The 25,992-nt window shown below is 23.5% G+C and overlaps 1 protein-coding gene across 1 annotated transcript in view; it reads left to right on the plus strand.

Moving 5' to 3' along the window:
• The window catches only part of LOC122503425 (protein O-mannosyl-transferase TMTC2), a 319,531-nt gene that overhangs the window by 284,434 nt on the left and 9,105 nt on the right, over positions 1-25,992 (plus strand). Inside the window, exons 8-9 of the mRNA XM_043613958.1 lie at positions 19,059-19,199; positions 22,780-22,864. Of these exons, the coding sequence (XP_043469893.1) occupies positions 19,059-19,199; positions 22,780-22,864 (226 nt within the window). The remainder of the gene's footprint in view (positions 1-19,058; positions 19,200-22,779; positions 22,865-25,992) is intronic.

The following is a 25,992-nucleotide window of genomic DNA, read 5'->3' on the forward strand; positions in this document are numbered from 1 at the left end:
AAATATTTTGCCGCAAATATTCCTAGAATTTAATATTTGGTTTAAAATTCTAATATTTCACTTGATTCGATTTAAATCAAATAAAAAATGTTTTTTTAAAAAAGGAAACCTTAAGGAAACATTTCAGAACTTTATTTATTGCAAATTCTTAAGCAATGCCACAGTTTTTCTAAGGACATCAAATTGAGACAAAAAACGAATCGAAAGTGTTGCAAAGCAACATTTTTGATTCGTTTATTGTCTCAATTTGATATCCTTAGAAAAACTTTGATATCACTTTATGCTTGTTGCTTTCTAGAAATTAATAAAATTTAAACGAAATAATAACAATAACACTTAGATGACCATTTTAGACACATTTCCTCCAATAAATGTCCTTAATAAAAATTTAAAAGTCCTGTTTCTTATTGCCCCAATTGACGATTAGTTTAAATTTTTTCACATTTTTCTGCGTTGAAAGAAATCTTTTTGTACATTAAATTTATAAATACATTTACACCTGAAATTTATGCCATTCGAGCAAAATTTTTATCAAGTTCCTTGTAATAGTAAAAATTTGTTCATAGCATCTCTCGTTCAAAAGTGAAAGAGGAACGTTTTTCTTACTTCTACCATGGTCTGTCGCTTCGACTCACTTGGGGTTAAAGAGCCGGACGTGACGCCGGTGCTACTTATCACCGATTGTTCTCGTTTAATTACTCCTTACCATTCCCTTAACCTTCTTTTCTCGTGCCAACACCAGTTGGCCAAACGCCAACGACAAAAAGACCTGGATCATAATAGTTTGTTCTCGTTCAATACGGAACATAATTACGCTGCGTTCTGTAAAAAAAAAATAATAAATATGAGACAACGAAAAAAGAAAAATAAGTCTAGTACATAACAAAAAATTCAGAGAAATTGTCCAAATAATAATTATTTCATGACTCCTAAAACATTTTAAAGTTAATTACATTGTTTAGAATATAAAGTCATATAATATTTTACGATCACATAATATTAAATCGTAAATGCATGACTATTTATTTTATTATCAGCATATATACCCCGACACCAAACTCTACTCAACAATCAAATTTAACCTAAAATTTTTATTTTTAAAACATTTACATTTTTGTAATATTCCATAAAGTTATTACTTCACGTTTCTTTAAAAAAAATTTGTTTAATTAATGTTTGTATGAAAAATTTAAAACTATAATCTTTTTAATTATTTTTTTACATGAATGGCTTAAAAAGAGTTTCGTTTGATGGAAAATGTCAATACACAATTTTAAATACTCCGGCTATTGTTAAAGCTGAAAACACAAATTTTCACTGGACTATTATTTTTCAAGCTGAAAAAAAAATGTTGACAAAAGAATAATTATATATATTCAGTTGAAAATTTAATGCATGTGATATTTCTTTATTTTCATGCAAATTCACAGCTGCTGCTATAACAAAGTAATAAAAAGAATTTTTTTTTGAATAATTATTCATAGCGGAATAAATTAGGCATAGAAAGGAATAGAAAACTAAAGTGTGATTTAAAAAAATTTTTTTTTTCAGTTATATAACTCTTGTGTCTAGACTTAAATTTATTTTTGCAAACTGGATTAATTAATTTTGGGGTTTTATTTATACAGTATTTATACAGACAAACGTGTGTGCTGCTATTTTGAAAAAAAAATAATGTCATAGAGAAAAAAGGTGAAATAAATCTTTTTGATCGAGATAATTCGAATAAAAAGCAATAAAGAGAGAAAAACTTTGACCCATAGGGTATAATAAAAGACTGACCTTGGATTTTTTTTGCTATTTTCAAAAATTTGCGACTTTTTCAATTTATTTTCCTAAATTGCGACTATTTTTCAATTTTTATTAAAAAAAATTCATTTTTGAATTTAATTAACTGAATTCTATATGAATATAAATATTTTGAAAATTATATTTAAAAATTAATTAATTTTAAAAAATATTTTAATTAAACATTCTGGAAAATCATTGAATTTTAGAAAAGTAAGAATAGAAATTTTGGAAGAGAATGAAAATTCAAAGTTCTAAACAATTCAGTTTTTCATAAAATAACAATTAAAATTCTTTTTTGAAATTAGTTAAATTTTTGAATATAAAATTAATTAAAAACTTTTCCAAATAATCAAAGTTTCGTAAAATTGAATTTAAAAAAAAAAAATTGAAAGTTAAATTTAAATTTCTGCATAAATTATTCAAAATAATTGATTTCAAAAAAACTTTTGTTAAAAATTCTGAAAAATAATTAAATATTGTGAGAATTATAGTATAGGTAGTAATTTTTAAAAATAATTAAATTTCATTATCCTTTAAATTGATTTTTTTTGAAAATTTTAATTATAAATAATTTTTAATTCCAAAATTTGTGAGTCAAATTTTTTATAATTAATTATTTATTAGTAATTTTTTTTAAATTACTTGAGATTTTTACCTAATTTTACAAAAGTTTCGAATAATATTTCGTGAACTTTAATTAAAAAAAATTAAAGCTTTGTCGTAATTTAAGTTAACTTTTTTTTTCTTGAATAAATAAATTCTCAAAAAACTTTTTTAAAATTATTATTATTATTAAAAATATTTATTTTTTAATTTCGTTTTCACTATTAATTATTAATTAATATTTCGTTTCTATTTCAGTTTTATAATTCCTGCGTCTAATTATTAATATTACTATTATTTATTTTATTCATTAGTATTATTATTCATTATTATTCATTATTATTCATTATTATTTATTATTAAAACTATTATTTATTAAATAAATAAAATAAAATTATTATTAACAATTATTCATTCAAAAAAGAATTTTAGTTAAAATTACTAGAAAATAATTGAATTTTGGAGCAGTTGGAAAAGCAATTTTTAAAAATAATTAAATTTCAAATGGTTTAAATTCTGTTTGAAGTTTCAATTATTTTTCTAAATTTTTTTTTTAAATTCCAAGTATAAGGTAGAAATACAATAATATTTTATATAACTAGGTATTTAAAAAATAGTTCAAAATTTTGAATAAATTTAGTTTGAAAGTTGAAGAAAATTATTATTATAATTGTTCACAATAATTGATTAAAAAAAAATTTTTATTGAAATTCTGGAAAATAATGGAATTTTGGAAGAGTTGTATTAAAAATTTGTAGAAACAATATAATTTTAAAATATTAAACATTTTATTTTTTTCTAAACTTTAAATTAAAATCTTTTTGAAATTAATTCAATTTTTAAAAATATAATTAATTGAAAAACAGTTAAATTTTAAATTGTATTTTAAGGAAGAATTCAACAAACAATCGGAACAAAAGTTAGTCCAATGTCATAACTTCGTATTTTAAAAGAAAAGGTAAAATTAAATTTTAAATTCCTTTTGGTAGAAGCGTAAGGAATTTAATTTTCTACATTTTGAACATTTTAAAGTTAATATTTGAATAAAAATTATAATTTTTTGTCAATAATAAATTATTTAAGTGACATAATCTAAAATTTAACAAATGTTTCTTATTGACAGGAAATTGTAATTTTTGAATAAATAATAATAAATAAATAAATTTGTATTCAAATGCAACTTTCAATCGTTTTAAATATTCAAAATTAAATTCTTCGCCTTTCCACCATGACAAATTTTAAATTTAATTTGTGTTTTTTTTTAATTATTATGACATTGGACTAACTTTTGATTTGACTGTCCGTCAAATTCTTCCTTATAAGTAAACTTTCATTTACTTTTTTAAACAATTCAATTTTCAGGGAATCTAATATGAAAAATACAAAAACTAATTGGATTTTAGAAGAAATTGTAGTGGTAATTTTTAGTAATAATTAAATAACTCAAGAGGTTACAAATTGAAATTTTTTGAATAATTTATATTAATAATTATAATATTTATTTATAATTTATATTTACAATTTATATTTATAATTATAATTATAATTTTTATTTACAATTTATATTTATAATTATAATTTTTATTTGTAATTTATATTTATAATTACAATTATAATTTTTATTTATAATTTATATTTTCATATTAATTTATTATTTTATTCTTTTATTCCACGAAACCCAAAGATGTTGGCCCTTTGCGCCTGCTTCTCTTACTGATTTTTTTACAAATTTAGATTAGAATATCTCAAAATCGTGACTTGCTGAACAGATTCAAAAATTATTATGTCAAAAACCTTTAGGAAAAGTACAAAAAGTTTTTCTTACGAATCTCAGAATCAAGAAACAAATAGTTTTTTGATTCTGAGGTTCGTGAAAAAAAAACGAATGACTTTTCTTCAACTTCTCAAAAAGCAATGAACTTGTTTCTTTCAAATTATAAGTTTTTAAATTTTAATTTGACTTTCTTTAGATTGTAGAGAGTTTCTAAATAGGATAAATCTTGAATGTCTTAATTGAAGAGTGATTTTCGGTATGGGCATTGCAGGATTTCCTTGATTCTCAATGGGAATCGCTCGCAACTAAAGAGAGAGAGAGAGAGAAAAAAAAAAGTCTCAAGGAGGATTCTAGAAACTATCAAAGACGGCTTTTCATGGAGCTTAGACTCGCGATTCCAGAGGTTTCGCATTGTTCCGGACCATTATTCACTCGAACTAGTTTTCGAGAGTGTTACACGACTCGGCAACTAGTCGTTGCAATAAGTCGCCAGAGTATAAGCTCGCTGGCAACCAACGGAGCCAGTGGCTTAGGATCGATAGATTCGAGAATCTCCCTCTGTTTCCCTGCTTCAAACCTCTTTCTCCTCTTGTACTCATGCAACCCATCACTTGATCCACCCCCACCCCACCCCTCTCGTCTCTCTCTCTCTCTCTCTCTCTCTCTCTCTCTCTCTCTCTCTCTCTCTCTCTCTTTGTCTCTATTCTGAGAAACTCGAGAGTACAGTGACCACGGACAAGAGAGGAAAGTGATTGTCTGTCCAAGTGTGCCGCATGGTTCTCCAATTATCTTCCACTTTAAGCCATCCTCCATTGGATAGTGGAGCATTTACCACAAAACGCATTTTCGAATTCAGAGAAAGATGCAACTCTCGCTGAATGGGAGTGGGACATATTGGAAAGCAATCTTCCAAATGGATCTGTATCTGGAATGAAATCAAGAATCCGCTTTGAATAAATCTGCTTAAAGGATCTTAAAGTAGATGGGAGTTTTTCGTGTTTTGGGTGTGTAGTTGGTGATTTTGATTTTCGTTCAATATCACGGAGAGGCGGAATTTCTATTCGAAAAAAAAGAAGGAAGAGAGAAGAGGCGAGACAGTTATTTAAATAATTACTCGCATTCGATTGCCGACCAAAGTGGATTGAAATTGGATAGTGATCTAAATTCAGGAAGCGAGAAAGGATTTCAACCTTGTGCAAAAATAAATTTTTTAGAGAAAGAGAGAAACTGTTTTAATGTGTTTAACTTGAATTTTTCTTTTTAGTTTCTTACTTCACTTTCTTGCATTCTATTTTTAAATTCAAAAAGAAAAGAAGAATTTTAAAAATCAGTAATTAAAATCAATTCTAAGACAAAATCTTTTCATTCATATGAATTTTAGAAATCAGTACCGTTAAAGTCATATTTAGACAGACAATTTTTTTACTACGAACAATTCCAAACATATGCAATTTAAAAATCAATAGTTAAAATCAGTTTTAGTCTGACGAAATATTGTACACATATTTAATTTAGATATTAGTATATAAACATTATAAAGTTTTTTTTAATCAGACAAAATATTGTTAAACACTTGCAAATTTTTGAATTAGTATTAAATTTGAATTTTAAATCAGATTTTAAAAATTCTAATAGGAGGATATGTTAACTAAAATTTTAGAAATTGACCGAATTGTTTGACTATAAATGTCTGACTATAAATTGGTATTCCCAGCTGCACTATAAAAAAAAGGTTCTAAATTAGAGCTGATTTCGGTACTAAAACAGAACCAAATTACGATTTAGTACCAATTTTGGTACTAAATTAGTACCTTTCTTTTTACAGTGTGAAAAAGTTCTATAGAATTTCACTAGAATCATCCTATAGAATCATTCTATAAGAATTCTAGTGAATATTCTATAGAATTTCACTAGAACTATTCTATAGAATTTCTACATGAATTCTACGAAATTTAAGTGATTTTTAATAAGAAAGAATACAAAATTTCGTAAAGTCTGCAATTTGATTAAAAAAAGGACAAAAAGTTCGTAAATTGTATACGATATAATTTGGAGAATTTAAGAGAAATTACAAATGATTGAAAAATTAAATTATTTTTATAAATAATAAAATTCTTCTCAGATAATTTTCTAATAAAAATTGATTTATAAAGGAATTTTAGTTAAAAACAAATAAATTTGAAAATTCTCAAAAAACTATTTTTTTAAATTATTAAAAATAATGGATTTATAGAAAAACTTTAATTCATACTAAAAAAATTTAATTATTTTCAAAAGTAGTAAAATTCTTTGCAGAATTGAAATTATTTTCAGAAATTTTAATAAAATTCTTTGAAAGAATTCAAGTATTTTTAAAAATAGAAAATTTTTTGTTAAATTCAATTATTTTAAAAGTAATAAAATTCTTAACAAAAATTTAATTATGTTCAAAATTTTCTACAAAATTTCAATTATCTTTATAAATAATAAAATTCTTTTCCGAAATTCAATTATTTTCAACAATTTTAATAAAATTCTTGTCAAAATTTCAATTATTTTCAAAAATTTTCCTTAATTTGATGATTTTGAAGAAATCTATTATTTTAATAAAATTTTCCAAAAGAATTCAATTATATACAAATTTTTTAATAAAATTCTACGTAAACATTTAATTATTTTCATAAAATAATAGAAATTTCAAAAAAATTCAATTATTTAGAAATTTCTTATACTTCGCAATATAATTCAAATATTTTTTGTATTTAAATAATTGAATTCTACTAGAATTTTATAATAAAAATTTATTTAAAAATTAATTGCAGTAGAAAACAAATTAATTTGAAAATTCTTAAAAAACTGTTTGAAAAATTATTGAAAATAATGAATTTATAGAAAAATTGAATTTAACACTAAAAAAAATTAATTTTGGAGAAGTTACAAATTATTGCAAAAATTCAATTGTTTTTAAGAGAAACAAAATCCTTCGCAGAAATTAAATTATGTTTAAAAAATAATAAAATTCTTTTTAGGAATTCAATTATTTTTAGAAATTTTAATAAAAATCAACGAAAGAATTCAATTATTTCAAAATATTATGATATTCTAGTAGAATTTTCTAACAAAAATTGATTTAAAAATGAATTTCAGTTAAAATGTTAGGTAATAATTGAATATTAAAATCAATGTAGCCTAGATTTTTAGAAATAATTAAATTTTGAAATTAATTTTTTAAAAAAAAATTTAATTCAATTTTTCTATATTATTTGAAGTTTTTATTTTCTAATTTATATTTATTTGAAGAATTTACGAATAATTGAAGTTTGTAAAATTGAATATTGTAAGCAAATGTATTTGAAAATTGTCAAAAAACTTTTTCGAAAATTATTAAAAATAATCGATTTAAAGAACAATTTCAGTTTTAAAAAGTCGGTAATTTTTTATATTTGGTCCTTAAAGTCCGTATTTCTAAATATTTAAATATTTATTTATTTTATTTAAATTTAAATATTATTTCACGAATTTAAATTCTTTTTAATTAAAAACTACTAAAATTTAGTAGAATTTATGTAGAAATTCTATAGAATCATTCTAGTGAAATTCTGTAGAATATTCACTAGAATTCATATAGAATGATTCTAGTGAAATTCTATAGAACTTTTTCAGCTGGGATTACTACTGAATTACAAATAGTATCAAAAATTAGTTATAGCGGATAACTGGAACTTGATTCCACTACTAATTAAGAAAAAATAAAATTTATTATTAGTGATTTTATTTGTCTGACGAAACCTAGTCTTTACTACTAATTTAGAAAGTGTACTAAAAATTGAATGTTACGACTGACTTTAACTTGCTTTCACTACTATTTTAGAAAAATTATAAAATATTGAGGTTTATGTCTGACTAAAGCTTGATTTGACTACTGGTTTAGAAAAAGTAGTACAACTTTAGTATTATGTCCTACTAAATCTAGTTTTTACTACTGATTTCGAAAAAGTACCAAAAACTGTATGCTACGTCTGACTAAAAATTGTTTTCACTACTGATTTATAAAAATACCATAAATTGGATATTATGTTAGACGAAAGCTACTTTTTATTACTGATTTCTGAAAAGTATAGAAAATTTAAAGTTACGTCTGTTCTAAACTTGCTTTTACTACTGATTAAGGAATAGAACCATAAATTTAGTTTAAAATTTAGTTTAAAATTTAATTGAAAATTTAATTTAGTTTATAAATTTAATTTCTACCGAATAAAACAACAATTTTTGCGATTTAAATTCGAAAATATATTTCGGTAAAAAAACTATATTTCGGTTACAGCAGCGGAATGGGGTAAAATATTTTTGTACCCATACTCTATAGTTTAATAATTAAAAATGAAAAATCAACTATTATTACCTATAATTGAGAGAAAAGAAAAAAATTTTTTGAAAAACAAAATTTGTCAACTAATAAAGAATCAAAAAATCCAACTCCGTATCGTGACTCTTCGACTGTAGACAGATGAACCGCACATTCCTAACGTTTCATTTTCTGTTATCGTAATTGCCTGAGCTTCTTCTATTTTTTTCTCCCCCCTTCGTTTGCACAAGAGTAACGAGATGTCTCCAGTGTTCGATGGGAGAGCAGGAAAATTGTGTTCTCGCGAACGACGAGGGTCTAATCGCCACGACGATATCTTTCGTGAGTTTACGAGGCGCTCCATCGAATCGAGAAACTCTGCTGGTTGGGGTAAAACATCGCCGCCAAGATTAGACCCGAGTTTCGCCAGTTTCCAATGTTTTATCACGATGGCCACCGCCTGAGGCAACAGCAGTGCGAACATATACATACAAGTTGAGCCTCTATATATATATATATATATATACGTATGGGAAGTAAATCGCGGAAATATGAGCCCTCGGGATACCTACGTCTCTCTAGAGCTTGTCGAGCCATAAAAAAAAGTCAAAAAAAAAAAAAAAAATACCGCTGACATTGCAAAAACCACTCGCCTCAACTTTGAAAAAACCGAGTAGCAAATAGATGGACAAATAAATAGTCACATGGAAAAAAATCCACTTGCTTAGGAAAGTGGATTTTTTTCCATTTAGATTTTTATAAACCACAAATTCCCTCCCTTTTATCCTTCTGAAAAAGTTGTATAGAATTTCAATAAAATAATTCTATATGAATTCTAGTGACTACAGAATTTCACTAGAATGATTCTATAGAATTTCTACATGAATTCTACTAAATTTTAGTGATTTTAAATTAGAAAGAATTTAAATTCGTAAAATAATATTTTTTAATTTTACATTTTATTTGTATGACAAATTTGAGGTAAAAATAGTTTATATCATTTAATTATATATAATTTATTTAAGTTAGTAGCAGGGCTCGAACCAGTGAAAGTATTTAAAAATACGGATTTTACGGACCAAAAATGAAAAATTACTGACCAGTTCAAGTCAAATTAGATTTCACTCAAATTTTTCTTTAAATCAATTAATTTTCAAAAAAGTTCTTCTACAATTTTTAAAATACATTTATTTACAAACTTCAATTATTCGTAAATTCTTCAATTAAATATACGTTAAGAATATACGTTTAGAAAATAAATATTTCTAAACATAAGTTTAGAAATATTTTGTCTTATTATTAAAACTAACCTTAACTCCCAGCTGAAAAAGTTCTATAGAATTTCACTAGAATCATTCTAAATGAATTCTAGTGAATATTCTACAGAATTTCACTAGAATGATTCTATAGAATTTCTACATGAATTCTACTAAGTTTTAGTAATTTTTAATTAGAAAGAATTTAAATTCGTAAAATAATATTTTTCAACTTTATATTATTGTGTAATTAAATTTTACATTTAATTTATATCAAAAATTTCTGAGAAAAAATTTTAGGAAAAAATTCGAGTCAAATAAGTGAAAATTTTACTTAAAAGTATAAATTAAATTTTGTATAACTGTAAAACATGAAGAAATCAATCACTCCGAGTCTTCGACTCGAAGTAATCGATTTCTTCATGTTTTATAATAATTAAAAATGGCAAATTGATAAAATCATTATTTTATATTATAAGAATATTGTACTTTTTCAAAATTATTTTTATTATTTCAATTCAATTATTATTATTTTTAAGAATTATTCACTAAAATTTTTCTTTAAATCAATTAATATTCCAAAAAATACTTCGTCAATTTTTAAAATTCATTTATTTACAATATTCAATTTTACAAATTTTAATTATTCGTAAATTCTTCAATTAAATATATATATATATAAGAAAATAAAAACTTCAAATATCTAATATAAAAAAAAATCAATTACACTTTTTCAAAAAAAAAAATTAATTTCAAAATTCAATTATTTGTAAAAATTCACGCTATATTGTTTTTAATATTCGATTATTATCTGAAATTTTAATTGCGATTCAATTTTAAATTAATTTTTTTTAGAAATCTCTATTAGAATTTAATTATTTAAATATAAAAAAATAATTCATTGAATATTTGAATCTTTCTTGAAATTCAATTCTAAAGAATTTTATCAACATCTTTTTAAATAATTGAATTCCTAAGAAGAATCTTACTATTTTTGAACATAATTGAATTTTGTTAGTGTTATTTTAAATTTTTCTATAAATCCATTATTTTTAATAATGTTTAAAATAGTTTTTTGAGAATTTTCAAATTCATTTGTTTTTAACTATAATTCATTATTAAATCAAGTTTTATTAGAAAATCATACTAGAATTCAATTATATAAATAGAAAAGAATAATGTATTGAATATTTGAATGTTTCTTAAAATTCAATTCTCATAAAGAAATTTGTCATAACAAAATTTTAAATAAATGAATTTGATTAACGAATTTTAATGAAAATTTGAATAATAATTACATTTATCAAGGAATTCGATTTAAATTTTATTAAAAATAATTGAATTTTTGCAATCATTTGTAATTTCTTTAAAATTCTCCAAATTATATCGTACAATTTACGAACTTTTTGTCCTTTTTTTAATCAAATTACAGACTTTACGAAATTTTATATTCTTTCTTATTAAAAATCACTTAAATTTAATAGAATTCATGTAGAAATTCTATAGAATCGTTCCAGAGTGAAATTCTATAGAATATTCACTAGAATTCTTATAGAATGATTCTATAAAGTGATTCTAGTGAAATTCTATAGAACTTTTTCAGCTGGGCTACTATTTGTAAATTTATAAATTTACAGGTTTAAAAAAATTGTCTCACTAAAAATGACTTAAACTATACTGATTTCTAACATTCATACTTTAGAAGTATTCTGACTGATCGTAACTATTTATTTTTTAAATTCTATATATTTAGAATCAATCGTCAGAGGGAAAAAAATTGTTGTCTGACCAATAATGCCTTTAACTATACTTATTTTAAAATTACGAAAAAAGATAGCAATGAAACAGAAAATGGGTTATTTATCAGTTTTTATTTAATTGAAAACTATTTGTGAATAAATAAAAAGTATTCCATATTTTTCAAACATCTTTTTTTTTTTGCTAAGCTGGGAAAAAAATTTTTAATGTCAAAAAAAGCGAGCAATTCCGAAAGAAGTTGAGTAAGAATTTTAGGATGAATATCAGTAGAGACTTTCTTGGCTTCTCTCTCTTAATCCAAACGAATACTTTTAGAGATAATTAGGGCTCGCTCGTCAGCAATTTTCAACTATGAAGGGAAAACATTTGGGCGCACTTTACAGCATCCGTCTGTATGATTATTTGAATTTAAATGAGGAAAAAAAAAGGATCTTCGCCTCTTTTTCCTCACAAACTTTCTAGTTCATTCTCTTGTTCCCTCTCGAATTTCCGTCACATTTCAGTATGATACCCTCTCATTTGTTCCCAGTCACTTTACACTAGGAAAATTCGGTGGTATCCCACAATTACATTGCAGTGAAACGTTCGTTGCATACAATCTCAAGTCGACCGCAATTTAGACATGCAACGAGTATGTACATACACTCAAAGTCGAGAAGATATAATTGGTTCCTGAGAGAGAGAGAGAGACAATGGAAATTTTCCTTCTATCAAATACCATAAATGTTCCCCTGTATTTAAATTTATAAATATCTAAAAATTTCCCTTAGAACATGAATATTCAAATGGCCTTTGCTTCTGGGAAGAAAAAAAAAGAGGTTACAAAATCTCACCTACATTTTTTAAACAAGAGTCCCGTCGTGTTTCACCATGCGACACGTGTGGAATTCAAATTGAAAATTGTCAACACTAGAAAAACTTTGTAGCTCTTTCTAACACTCTCTACTAAAGAAAATTAAGTTAGAGACTTTTCTAATTTCGCAACCCTCTTAGCGTTAATGGCCACCGGAAATCTCGACTGCGTCGGAAACATCGTATAAAGGAAAGCTCGAGGCCATCGAAAAGAAATTCTCATCTCGTCACGCGGCAACTTTAGTAACGACCAACTTCGTACGGGAACAGTAACCTGAAAGTTTTACGATTCTCTTCAGTCTACCGACAGAAAAGGAAAGTCGCGAAAAGCAAAAGAGGGTAAAAACGGGGGAAAAAAATATGGAAAGGTGAACGTGCGAAACGTGAGCGCGACAAAATGGAAGGGAAGATATAGAAAAAACAAATGCATCAGTGAAGAAAGAGAATAGAAAAGAATTGGAAAAGCATTTATTCACAAGGGATTTTTTTTTTATTTTTTTTTTTTTAAAGGAGCGAGAATGGATGTCAATGAGAAGTGTTTGTCAAGAGGCTGGAAAGCATGGAAATTTTTATTTTAATGGTGAAGACTTCTTCGCAGTAAAACAGTTTTTAAAGTGAAAAACAAAAAAAAAAAATATTGAAAAGATAGTTTGCATACGCATTATTGATGGTGAAGAAATAATCCCAGCTAAAAAAGTTCTTTAGAATTTCACTAGAATCATTTTATATGAATTCTAGTGAATATTCTACAGAATTTCACTAAAATAATACTATAGAATTTCTACATAAATTCTACTAAATTTTAGTAGTTTTTAATTAAAAAGAATTTAAATTAGTGAAATAATATTTAAATTTAAATAAAATAAATAAATATTTAAATATTTAAAAATACGGACTTTACGGACCAAATATAAAAAATTACCGACTTTTTAAAACTGAAATTGTTCTTTAAATCGATTATTTTTAATAATTTTCGAAAAAGTTCTTTGACAATTTTCAAATCCATTTGCTTACAATATTCAATTTTACAAACTTCAATTATTCGTAAATTCTTCAAATAAATATATATTAGAAAATAAAAACTTCAAATAATATAAAAAAAAATTTAATTAATTTTTTTTTTTTAAATTAATTTCAAAATTTAATTATTTCTAAAAATCTAGGCTACATTGATTTTAATATTCAATTATTACCTAACATTTTAACTGAAATTCATTTTTAAATCAATTTTTGTTAGAAAATTCTACTAGAATATCATAATATTTTGAAATAATTGAATTCTTTCGTTGATTTTTATTAAAATTTCCGAAAATAATTGAATTCTTAAGAAGAATTTTATTATTTTTTAAACATAATTTAATTTCTGCGAAGGATTTTATTTCTCTTAAAAACAATTGAATTTCTGCAATAATTTGTAACTTCTCCAAAATTAATTTTTTTTTTAGTGTTAAATTCAATTTTTCTATAAATTCATTATTTTTAATAATTTTTCAAACAGTTTTTTAAGAATTTTCAAATTAATTTGTTTTCTACTGCAATTAATTTTTAAATAAATTTTTATTATAAAATTCTAGTAGAATTCAATTATTTAAATACAAAAAATATTTGAATTATATTGCGAAGTATAAGAAATTTCTAAATAATTGAATTTCTTTGAAATTTCTATTATTTTATGAAAATAATTAAATGTTTACGTAGAATTTTATTAAAAATTTTGTACATAATTGAATTCTTTTGGAAAATTTTATTAAAATAATAGATTTCTTCAAAATCATCAAATTAAGGAAAATTTTTGAAAATAATTGAAATTTTGACAAGAATTTTATTAAAATTTTTGAAAATAATTGAATTTCGGAAAAGAATTTTATTATTTATAAAGATAATTGAAATTTTGCAGAAAATTTTGAACATAATTAAATTTTTGTTAAGAATTTTATTACTTTTAAAATAATTGAATTTATCAAAAAATTTTCTATTTTTAAAAATAATTGAATTCTTTCAAAGAATTTTATTAAAATTTCTGAAAATAATTTCAATTCTGCAAAGATATTTACTACTTTTGAAAATAATTGAATTTAACAAAGAACTTTTCAATTTTTGAAAATCATTGAATTCTTTCGAAAAATTTTATTAAAATTTCTGAAAATAATTGAATATCTGCGAATGATTTTATTACTCTTGAAAACAATTGAATTTCTGCAAAAAAATTGTAACTTCTCTAAAATTAAATTTTTTTTAGTGTTAATTAAAATTTTTCTATAAATCCATTATTTTTAATAATTTTTAAAAAACAATTTCGAATATTTTCAAATTCATTTGTTTTTTTAATAGAAATTCATTTTAAAATCAATTTTTATTAGAAAATTCTACTAGAATTCAATTATTTAAACACAAAAAAAAATAATTAATTGAATATTTGAATGAATTTAAAAATTGAATTCTTATAAAGATTTTTATCAACAACTTTTTAAATAATTGGATATTCGTTTAGCGAATTTAAATAAAATTTTTAATAATAATAATTACATTTATCGAGGAATTCGATAAAAATTTTATTCAAAATAATTGAAATTCTACGATGAGTTTAATTATTTATGAAAATAATTGAATTCCTAAAAAGAATTTTATTATTTAGAAAAATAATTGAATCTCTGCAATAATTTCAGTTTTTATAAAAATAATTAAACTATATTGCGAAGAAATTTATAAAAAAAATTTGTAAATATTGGAATTATTGTAAAATTTTTTCTATTTTATGAAAATAATTAAATGTTTGCGTAGAATTTTATTTAAAAAATTTTAAATAATTGAATTCTTTTGGAAAATTTTGTATTGGAAATTATTAAATTAGGGAAAATTTTTGAAAATAATTGAAATTTTGCAAAGAATTTTTATTGAAATTTTTTTAAATAATTGAATTTTGGAGAAGAATTTTATTATTTATAAAGATAATTGGAATTTTGACGAAAATTTAAAAAAAATTTTGAACATAATTGAATGTCTGCGAAGAATATTATTACTTTTGAAAAGAATTGAATTTTTGCAATCATTTATAATTTCTTTGAAATTCTCCAAATTATAACATACAATTCTATAGAATATTCACTAGAATTCATATATAGAATGATTCTAATGAAATTCTATAGAACTTTTTCATTTGGGAAGAGAAAATTTTGTAAAAGAAAGACTTAGTCCCCCCAAGTTCTTATAAAATAAAATGAAAATTTAAAAAATCCAAAATGAATCTCTTTTCTAAAGTTTTTTCTCTCATGAGGAGGGAAGGAAAAAAATGCAGTTAGGTTGATAAATTCAAGGTGTAATATGCCTTTATATTGGATTTGCTTAATCTTCAAGAATGAATAATTCCAGCTAGTTTTCAAGGAAAATGGTCTTCCACTTGCATCTGAAGAAGCCCCTGACGTTAGCGCCATCTTTCAAAGAGCGGAAAATTTAAATCTACGTCACGTTCCACTGATGAGTTTAGACATTCAAATTTTCTTTAAAAAAAAAAAAACCCACGTGTATCACTTATGTGAAAATATTATTATTAAAAGTTAATTTATAAATTATTTCCTGCTTTTTCTATTTTTTAAAATTAATAATGAAATATTTGAAAAAAAATTCCATCGAGTTTTACATTGTTCTACACGAGTATCTATGTAGAATTTCTTGAAAGTTTTGAAATGACTTTGACAGCTGAAAGAAATACTTCGATACGAAAATTACGTAACAATGTACAAAGTACATATAAATTTTAAACTACAAGAACTTGGAAATTGAATTCGAAGCTTTCATAAAATATTGAAAATAGAATCTCAGAACTACAAGTTACATGGAGGAGAAAGCTTTATAAACAATGAATGATAGATGAGTCAATTTCCGGAAAACGAAAAAAGTACAAGTTTCTATCTTGTTTCCCGTTAAGTTGGTTCTTTCTGTAGCTTCTTGGATTCACATCCCATCCAAGTATTCTCAACAGAATTGCTGGCTTTGACGTTCGTGGCAAATCCATGGGAGAACAAAAAAAAAAATAAGGTTTGTGAAAAAAATTTATCCCGAAGTGGTCTTTCAACTGCGACAGTTCAATCTTAATAGGAGTCACCAGAACTTGACCTGGTAATTTTAGGACAATTTTCTAAAGGTCTTGAAGAGTAAAAAAAAATCTGTTTTTTGTATTTGGAATAGGTGGAATTTTTTTCACGAAATTGTTTGAAAGAAGAAAAGAAATAGAAAATTGTTAGTCAATAAACCACAACAGGGTTAAAGGATTCATTATAAAAAATTTGAAGATTTATTTAAGTATTATTTTAAATTTTATCCATTTTTATGGAATAAGGAATAAAATTCCTTTTACTCAGAATAAAAAGAGGCTAAAAACAAGCCTAAAGAAAAACATTCTTTCTACCAGAATATTTTGGATCGAAAATAATAAAATCTTAGTCAGAAGAACTTTTCACTCAACAATTACTTCTACAATTGAAAAATATATTTAAAACTATAAAAAAAAATTACTTTTACATTTTATTTTCAATACAGGAATATTCAACTACAAATAAGACGATAATTTATAATCTTTATTTTTTGATTGATATTAATTATTTACATTTAAAATTTTTTTTCTATAATTAAAATTATTATTTACTTGAACAGAGAATATTTTTTTAAAATAAGCACCTGATGGGAAAAGTTATTAATTAATAATTATTGTTATTTATTACTATTTAGAATTCATTCATTATTGTAACTTATAATATTATTCATTCTGCAATTGTAAAGCAACAATTTAACATCACCATCATGTGATGTACTTTATTCGCTTCATTTCGTTTATGAGCGAATTGTCTAAATTCTAATTAATTACAAATCATAATTTTTTGATATAAGAAAGAAAAAATATTACAAAATTAGGATAAAATTATGATTAGAAATTAATTAGAAAAATAAATAAATGGATTATCAAATAAAAAAATTGAATAATAATTCAGTAGTTGAAGTCATTTTTAATCGGACAAAATATTTTTGAACACTTGTATATTTATAAATTAGTAGTTACAATCAGTTTGAGTCAGACGAAATATTTCTAAAATATTAATTTTAGAAACCAGAAGTTTAAGTAATTAAAATTATTAAAGAAAATTTCTTAGCACTTGTAAAATTATAAATTAGTAGCTAAAATCAGTTTTAGTCGGACAAAATATTTCTAAACACCTGTAAATTATTAATTATAGTAATTAAAATGAGTTTTAGTCGGACAAAATATTTCTAAACATATGAATTTTAGAAATTAGTAGTTTCAGTCAGTTTTAGTCAGACACAAAATGTATAATATGCAAATTTGAGAAATTAATAGTTAAAGTCATTTTTAGTCAGCTAAAAAATTTTGTAACATTTGTAAATTTATTAATTTGCAGTTAAAAATAATATTTCTAAACATCTGAATTTTAGAAATCAGTAGTTATAGTCATTTTTAGTCAGACAATTTTTTTTTTACTTTGTTGAACAGTTCTAAACAAATTTAATTCTGAAATCTGTAGTTAAAGTGATTTTTACTTAGACACAATATTTCTAACTATTTGTAAATTTATAAATTAGTAGTTAAAACCAGTTTTAGTCAAACAAAATATTTCCAAACATATGAATTTTAGAAATTAGTAGTTAAAGTCATTTTTTGCCAGACAAACGTTTTTATTATCTAATTATATTTAATTTAGAAATGAGTAGTTAAAATCAGTTTTAGTCAGACAAAATATATCTAAACTATAAACACTTGTAAATTTAAAAATTAGTAGTTAAAATCAATTTTAATCTGAAAAAATATTTCTTAACACTTGTAAATTTATGAATTAGGAGTTAAAATCAGTTTTAGTCAGACACAATATTTTTAAGCACTTGTAAAATATACATTAGTAGTTAAATAATTTTTAAACAGACAAAAATATTTCTAATCATATAAATTTTAAAAATCAGTAGTTAAAGTCATTTTTAGTCAGACGACTTTTTTACTCTAACGATCAATGCTAAATATATGTTATTTTGAAACAAGTAGTTGAAATCAGTTTTAATCAGACATAATATTTCTAATCATATGAATTTTAAAAGTTAGTAGTCAAAGTCATTTTTAGCAAGACAAACTTTTTTGTATTTATAATTTAAATATATGTTATATAGAATAATGTGTAGTTAAAATTAGTTTTAGTCTGAAGAAAAAAAATTGAAACATGTAATTTTAAAATCAGTATAGTTAATGTCATTTTTAGTCAGGTAAAATATTTTTAAACACTTGTAAATTCAAAAATTACTAATTAAAATCATCTTTAGTCAGACAGAATATTTCTAAGCACTTCTAAATTTGTGAATTAATAGTCAAAATCAGGATTATTCAAGAGAACAATTCGAAACATATTTAATTTAGAAATTAGTAGTTAATTTTGAATCAGCTTCGAAGGATATAAATTTGTGATACTTACAGTTGATTCAAATTTGAATCCTGACCCCCTAACAACCCTGTTATTATGAAATATATAAATTTCAATTTTTAACGATTAACAATTATAATATAAAATGAAGTTAGTTGATGAATTTTCAACAAAGCCTTTAACAAATATAAAGTTGTTTCTTGTAGAGCCGCGAAGCATTTGTTTGGCTTGTTAACACGTTGAAACACATTAACTTAAAAGCAACAACTAAATTTATGTTTTAGAGCGTTTACAATTTACTGGGAGAGACGCTGTCTCGACTACAACAGTACGCTGAGGCTGAGAAGTGGTTTCAGGCAAGTTTAGCCAGTCAGCCAGACCACGTGCCTGCCCACATCACTTATGGGAAATTGCTAGCGCGAAATGTAAGTTTGACCAGACATAAATTCATGACCTTTATTCGTCATTGAGACGACCAACATTTCCACCCCCCCCCCTCTCTTCATCTCATTTTTTTTTCTTTCTTTCCACTCTTATCGACAATTCACCCTCTTACACTTGAAAATCCCCCTTTCACCTATCCCAGTCCTTATCTCTTTCAGCCCCCATTCCTTGAACGTGGTTCTTCGACAACTTTGCAGCTCCATTCTCTTCTACTCAGGTAGGAAATGAAATTTCTTTAGAGCTCTTTCTTTTCAAGGCACACGATGAAAGTAGAGAAAAATGTACTTCCTCATTGCTAGATTATTTTTAGAATTAAAGTCAATTCTTGTCTCGCAATTTAATTCTAAATAAAATGGGGAATTCAAGCTTCTGAGAAAACATTCTGACGTGACTCACTCAAAGGTTAGGTGCTTTTGTAACAATAACGAGTTACTACGATTTTTTTTTCAATGGTACTTGTGCAGAAAATGAGATTACTTCTTTCTATTAAAATTACAATTCTACTTCAGTTTAACGAAAAAAAGAATTTAATTTCACGAGGGGAAAATATAAATTGCTCTTTGGAAATTTTCAATTCCTGACTATTTCATATTTTTTAGTGTAAATAGAATTTTTTTTTCTTTACATCGCTATGGCATAAAAAAATTCCTCCTCTCCTTTTCTCTTCTTTTTTTGTTTTGATAAAAAATACATTTAATCTTGTCATTGGCGAATTGTTGTTTGAGAGAAAACAAACCCCCAGCTAAAAATGTTCTATAGAATTTCACTAGAACGATTGTATAGAATTTCTACATGAATTTTACTAATCTTTAGTGATTTTTAATTAGAAAGAATATAAATATTGTGAAAAATTTTTTTTTTAACATTATATTAGTGTATGGTTAGTACAGGATTAGAATTAGGTCCGTAAATTTCGTAAAGGTCCGTAAATTTGCTTCAAATTCGTAAAAGTCCGTTTTTAATAAAAAAAAGATCCGTAAAGTCCATAATTTGATTGAAAAAGGAGGAAAAGTTCGTAAATTATACTATAAAATTTTGAGAATTTTAGAGAAATTACAAATGATTACAGAAAGTCAATCATTTTCAAAAGTAATAAATAATTCTTTGCAAAATTTCAATTATTTTCAAAAATTTTCGTCAATTTAATGATTTAAAATATATCTATTATTTTAATAAAATTTTCTAAAAGAATTTAATTATTTAAAAATTTTAATAAAATTCTACGCAAGAAATTAATTATTTTCATAAAATATAAAAATTTCACAAGAATTACATTATTTACAAATTTTTTTTTTCGATAAATGTTATTATTATTATTAAAAATTTTATTAAAATTCGTCAAACATATTCAATTATTTAAAAATTTGTTGATAAAATTCTTTATGAGAATACAAGTTTTAAGAAACATTCAAATATTTAATAAATTATTTTTTGTATTTAAATAATTGAATTCTAGTTGAATTTACTAATAAAAATTTATTTAAAAATAAATTTCAGTTAAAAACAAATGAATTTGAAAATTCTCAAAAAACTACTTCAAAAATTATTAAAAATATTGAATTTATAGAAAAATTTTGGTTAACACTAAAAACAAATTTAATTTTGGAGAAGTTACAAATTATTGCAGAAATTCAATTATTTTCAGAAATTTTAATAAAATTCTATGCAAAATACAATTATTTTTTAAAGTAATAAAATTCTTCGCAGAAATTCAATTATTTTCAAAAATTTTCCCCAGTTAAATGATTTTCAATATATCTATTATTTTAATTATTTTTTGTATTTAAATAATTGAATTTTAATAGAATTTTTTAATAAAAATTGATTTAAAAATGAATTTTAGTTAAAAACAAATGAATTTGAGAATTTTAAAAAAACTTTTTTAAAAATTATTAAAAATAACAATTAAAATAATAATTTAATTTTAAGAAACATTCAATAAATTATTTATTTTTGTATTTAAATAATTGAATTCTAGTAGAATTTTCTAATAGAAATTAATTTCAAAATGAATTTCAGTTTAAATTTTAGATATAATAATTGAATATTAAAAGCAATATAGCGTGAAATTTTAGAAATAATTGAATTTTGAAATGAATTTTTTTGGAAAAGTGTAATTGAATTTTTTTTTATATTATTTGAAGTTTTTATTTTTTAATATATATTTAATTGAAGAATTTACGAATAATTGAAATTTCTAAAATTGAATATTGTTAATAAATGATTTTTGAAAATTTTAGAAGAACTTTTTTGAAAATTAATTGATTTATAGAAAAATTCTTAAAAATAATAATTGAATTGAAATGATGAAAATAATTTTAAAGAAGTACAATATTCTTATAATATAAAATAATGATTTTATCAGTTTGCCATCTTTAATTATTATAAAACATGAAGATGTCGATCACTTTGGGTCGAAGACTTGGAGTGATCGATTTCTTCATGTTTTATGGTTATGAAAAAATTTAATTTATTCTTTTAAGCAAAATATAATTTTTTTTGGTCTGTATTTTTAAATACTTTCATTTTAATGAATTTTATATATTTAAATGATATAAACAATTTTTGCCTAAAATTTGTCGTAGAAATCAAATGTAAAATTTAATTACACAACAATATAAAGTTAAAAAATATTATTTCACGAATTTAAATTCTTTCTAATTAAAAATCACTAAAATTTAGTAGAATTCATGTAGAAATTCTATAGAATCATTCTAGTGAAATTCTGTAGAATATTCACTATAGAATTCATATAAAATGATTTTAATTAAATTCTATAGAACTTTTTTAACTGGGACTTTTCAAAAAAAGGAGAAAAACAAAAAAGAAATACCTAAGTTAATAGCTTTTTAATTTTTAATTAACCACCACTAGGACTAAAACTGAAAAATCAAAATACTAAATAAATAAAATTATTTCTCCTTTAATTTTTTGGTTATCCGACCTTAGTGTCAATATCCTGAATCAATTATTGTTTCTCAAGTATTCGCCGAATACTATTGAAAAACGATTATTGATTCAGGATAATGTCACTGAAAAATTTTGCAAAATTTTTCATTTCTTTTATATATTACATTTACTGCCCTATCTGGAATATTGACCACAATTTCCTCCTTCTTTCATGGAATAATTTCCTTTTTAAGCATTACAATACAATAGAATACAATACAACACAATACAATACAATACAATAATGTACAATGGCTGTAATATAATGATCGTCATAAAATAACCAAGTATAATAATATAGTAATAGAACAATAGATTGATAATATTGTGTACGTATATTAAAAATTAATAAATACCTACATAAAAAATCAAAATCTATAATTAATTCAAATAAAAACAATAAAAATACGTATTTTGATATTTAAAAATTAAAATTTCATTGAATATATAATTGCTAATAATGCTGTCCATAAATTCAACGTCCAGAATCCATTAGGAACAATGGCCTTCAAGGATTGTTTGTGATTTTATGTAAATCTGTTCTGACTAAGCTCACACTGTTAACAATTGGCTTGTTCAACGATCTAATCACGCTTGATGTTTGCCTTACAGTCCAGTCGTGTTTTGGAAGCTGAGAGGTGGTTTCTGCGCGCCAGGAGATTAGCTCCCGAAGACCCAAGCGTACATTATCATTATGGTAAGAACAACAGTTGCACACATCAACATATATACGTCATGTTCTGAAATTAATTAAATTTTTACCCCATGTAATTGAATATACACCATGTTAATGTAATGTAATATATATTATTTCAAATAATTTACGTTTGGATTATAACATTATATTTTCACATGTTTTCACCTCATTGAGCAATTTTAGTCGAATTATTAATTTATAATTCACCTAATTAACCTCTTCATTTATTAATCTCTTTTCCATGTAATTTTGCAATTATTGCTAATATTGGCCATTAACAAATAATCCATCTGAATATATTTAAATTTACCTCAATTCGTTGAAATTGATTCGTTAATTATGGTCCTGTTACTATTAATTTATCTGGGTGGAAAAAAGTATTAAATATACCGATAATTAAATTGGTATACATTATAACTGAAGTACAGAAAATATTTATTAATTAAATAATTAAACTTGTGATTTATGTAATAAATATTAATGTTCTTTATAAAGTTTTCATTTTCTGAGTAAAGTGGAAAATGTACTTAATTTTGAAAAACTATTATTCCAGCATAGCAATTAATTTAATAATTAATAATCCCGTGTTCTGCTCTCGGTCTGACCGAAAACAGCTTTTACTACTTTGGATGACATTGTCAGTTATATCTACTACTAACCAACGTCCGACGATATCGCTTTTCTCTCTCTCTCTCTATCTCTCTCTCTTTTGCTTCTGGTGAAAACAAGGCAATGGTACTAATATTCAATTTTCATATTTTCCATTTTTTCATAATACATTTTTTTCTGTCATTATAAAAAAACATCAAATAACACATTTTTTATATCTAATAACAAAATAAATAAGTGTTATCTAATTTTTCGTGTAGAATTCGAAGAAAATTCTTCCAGCACATAAAAAATTTTAAATAAAAACTCTTTTTGAAGTTAATATATGAAAAGTAGGATATTAAGTCTGACTAAAACTTATCTTTACTACTTATATTTTGGAAACATACGAATAATAAGATATGACGTCTGACTAAAACTTGTTTTTACTACTTATAATTTATCGAAATACGAAAAATAGGATATTATGTTTGACTAAAACTTTTTTTTACTACTTAATTGAGAGAAATAATAAAACCTTTTCAAAATTTAATTATTTCTTAAAATTAATTTTATAATGCTTTTAATATTCAATAATAATCTAAAATTTTAACTGAAATTCATTTTTAAATCAATTATAATTAGAAAATTCTACATTAATTCAATTATTTAAATACAAAATTAAATAAACAATTAATAAACAATTAATTAAACAATATTTGTTAACAAATTTTAAAATAATTTAATTCATTTGACGAATTTTAATAAAATTATTTTAGAAATAATAACATTTTTCTAGGATTCCGATTAAAATTCAAAATTGTATTAGAAATAATTTAAATTCTGGTATGATTCTTATTATTTATGACTTGGTTTTACTACTTAATTGAAAAATAGAGTATTAGGTGTGACTAAAAATTGTTTTTACTACATAATTTAGAAAAATAAAAAAATATTATATTACGCCTGACTGAAACTTGTTTCAACTACTTAATTGAGAGAAATACCAAGAATAGAATATGATGTCTGACTAAAACTTGTTTTTACTACTTACCTAATGTGGAAAAATACAAAAAATAGAAAATTATATTTTTGACTAAAACTTGTTTCAACTACTAAATTGAGAGAAATACCAAGAATCAAATATGACGCCTGACCAAAGCTTGTTTTTACTACTTAATTAAGAGAATTACCAAAAATAGGAAATTATGTCTGACTAAAATTTGTTTTACTACTTAATTTAAGAGAAATACGAAAAATAGGATATCAAGTCTACATAAAACTTGATTTTACTACTTAATTTAAAAAAGTACAAAAAGTAGGATAGGAAGACTGACTGAAATTTATTTTTACTATTTATTTTAGAACAATACGAAAAATTGAATATTACGTCTGACCAAATCTTGTTTTTACTACTTATTTTGGAAAAATATGAACAATAGGTTTTGACTGAAGCGATACAATCTCATGAGAGATTGACTCCTGGAAAATGTTACCGGTCCGACTTCAAAGTATTTCCAAAATTTAATTATTTTCGTGTTCTCAATATTCGGCTAAGAGTGGGGCTTGGCGGGTTGAATCGCGGGGTCGATGAAAAGTGCGATTGATTAATTTATTAATTGACTTTCGCAATTCATCGACACGGGATCAACAGCGGCTACGCTCTCACGTGCCGGCCGAGGACACGGAAGGTAGTTTTTTTCTTAAATTCAAATTTATTTAAAAATTCAGTTTATTATTTTTTGTTTTGTAAAATATGTGTTTCTTTTTGTGTTAAATATAAAGTGTGGCCGTTAATGACCATTGGATACGGATTTAATAAAATGAAGATAATTATTTATAATATTGGACGAATATGGTGACTTGGAAGTCGGAACCGGTCGGGAAACCAAAATCTTCCTCAGCAGAACGAGTATTCTTTGCCAACTGTTGGGTGACTCGTAAGTGCACGACCGTAATTAATAAAATGGCCCTGGAGATTTCAGGTGCACAAATTTATAAATTTTGATAATTAAAATTAAATTATTATTTAAAAATGTCTATGTCTGATGGTATAAAAGAAAGAGAGTGATTTTAGTCGTGTGATGAATTGCGAATTATTCTTTTTAATTATTTTGTTTATTAATTTATTATTTTGATTGATTTCTTTTTAAATATTGTTATTTGGATGTGCGTATGTTTGTGTGTCTATTTGTCATTTTATTTTCTATACTTGTATAAATCCCTGACGTCAGGCCTATTTGAATTAAAGTTTTGACGGAAATATACATTTTATTTCTTTTTGTAAATTATTTGTGTGTTTATTAATCGAGTATTTTGTAATTTTGTGCAATTTCATTGTTTTATTTTATTATTTTAAATTCTTTGTTTTATAATTTTTATTGTTTTTGTATTTTGTATTGTCGCGGTTTTTATTTATTTTCATGAAATAAGAAAATCGTTACATTTTGGCGCCCGAACAGGGACCAGACGCGTGCCCAACTTTTTTATTGTATTCTATAAATTTGAAAAATTTTATTGTTTATTTGAACGTTTAGAAA

The sequence above is a fragment of the Leptopilina heterotoma genome, unplaced genomic scaffold (genome assembly GCF_015476425.1).
Source record: "Leptopilina heterotoma isolate Lh14 unplaced genomic scaffold, ASM1547642v1 Lhet_261, whole genome shotgun sequence".
Lineage (NCBI taxonomy): Eukaryota > Metazoa > Arthropoda > Insecta > Hymenoptera > Figitidae > Leptopilina > Leptopilina heterotoma.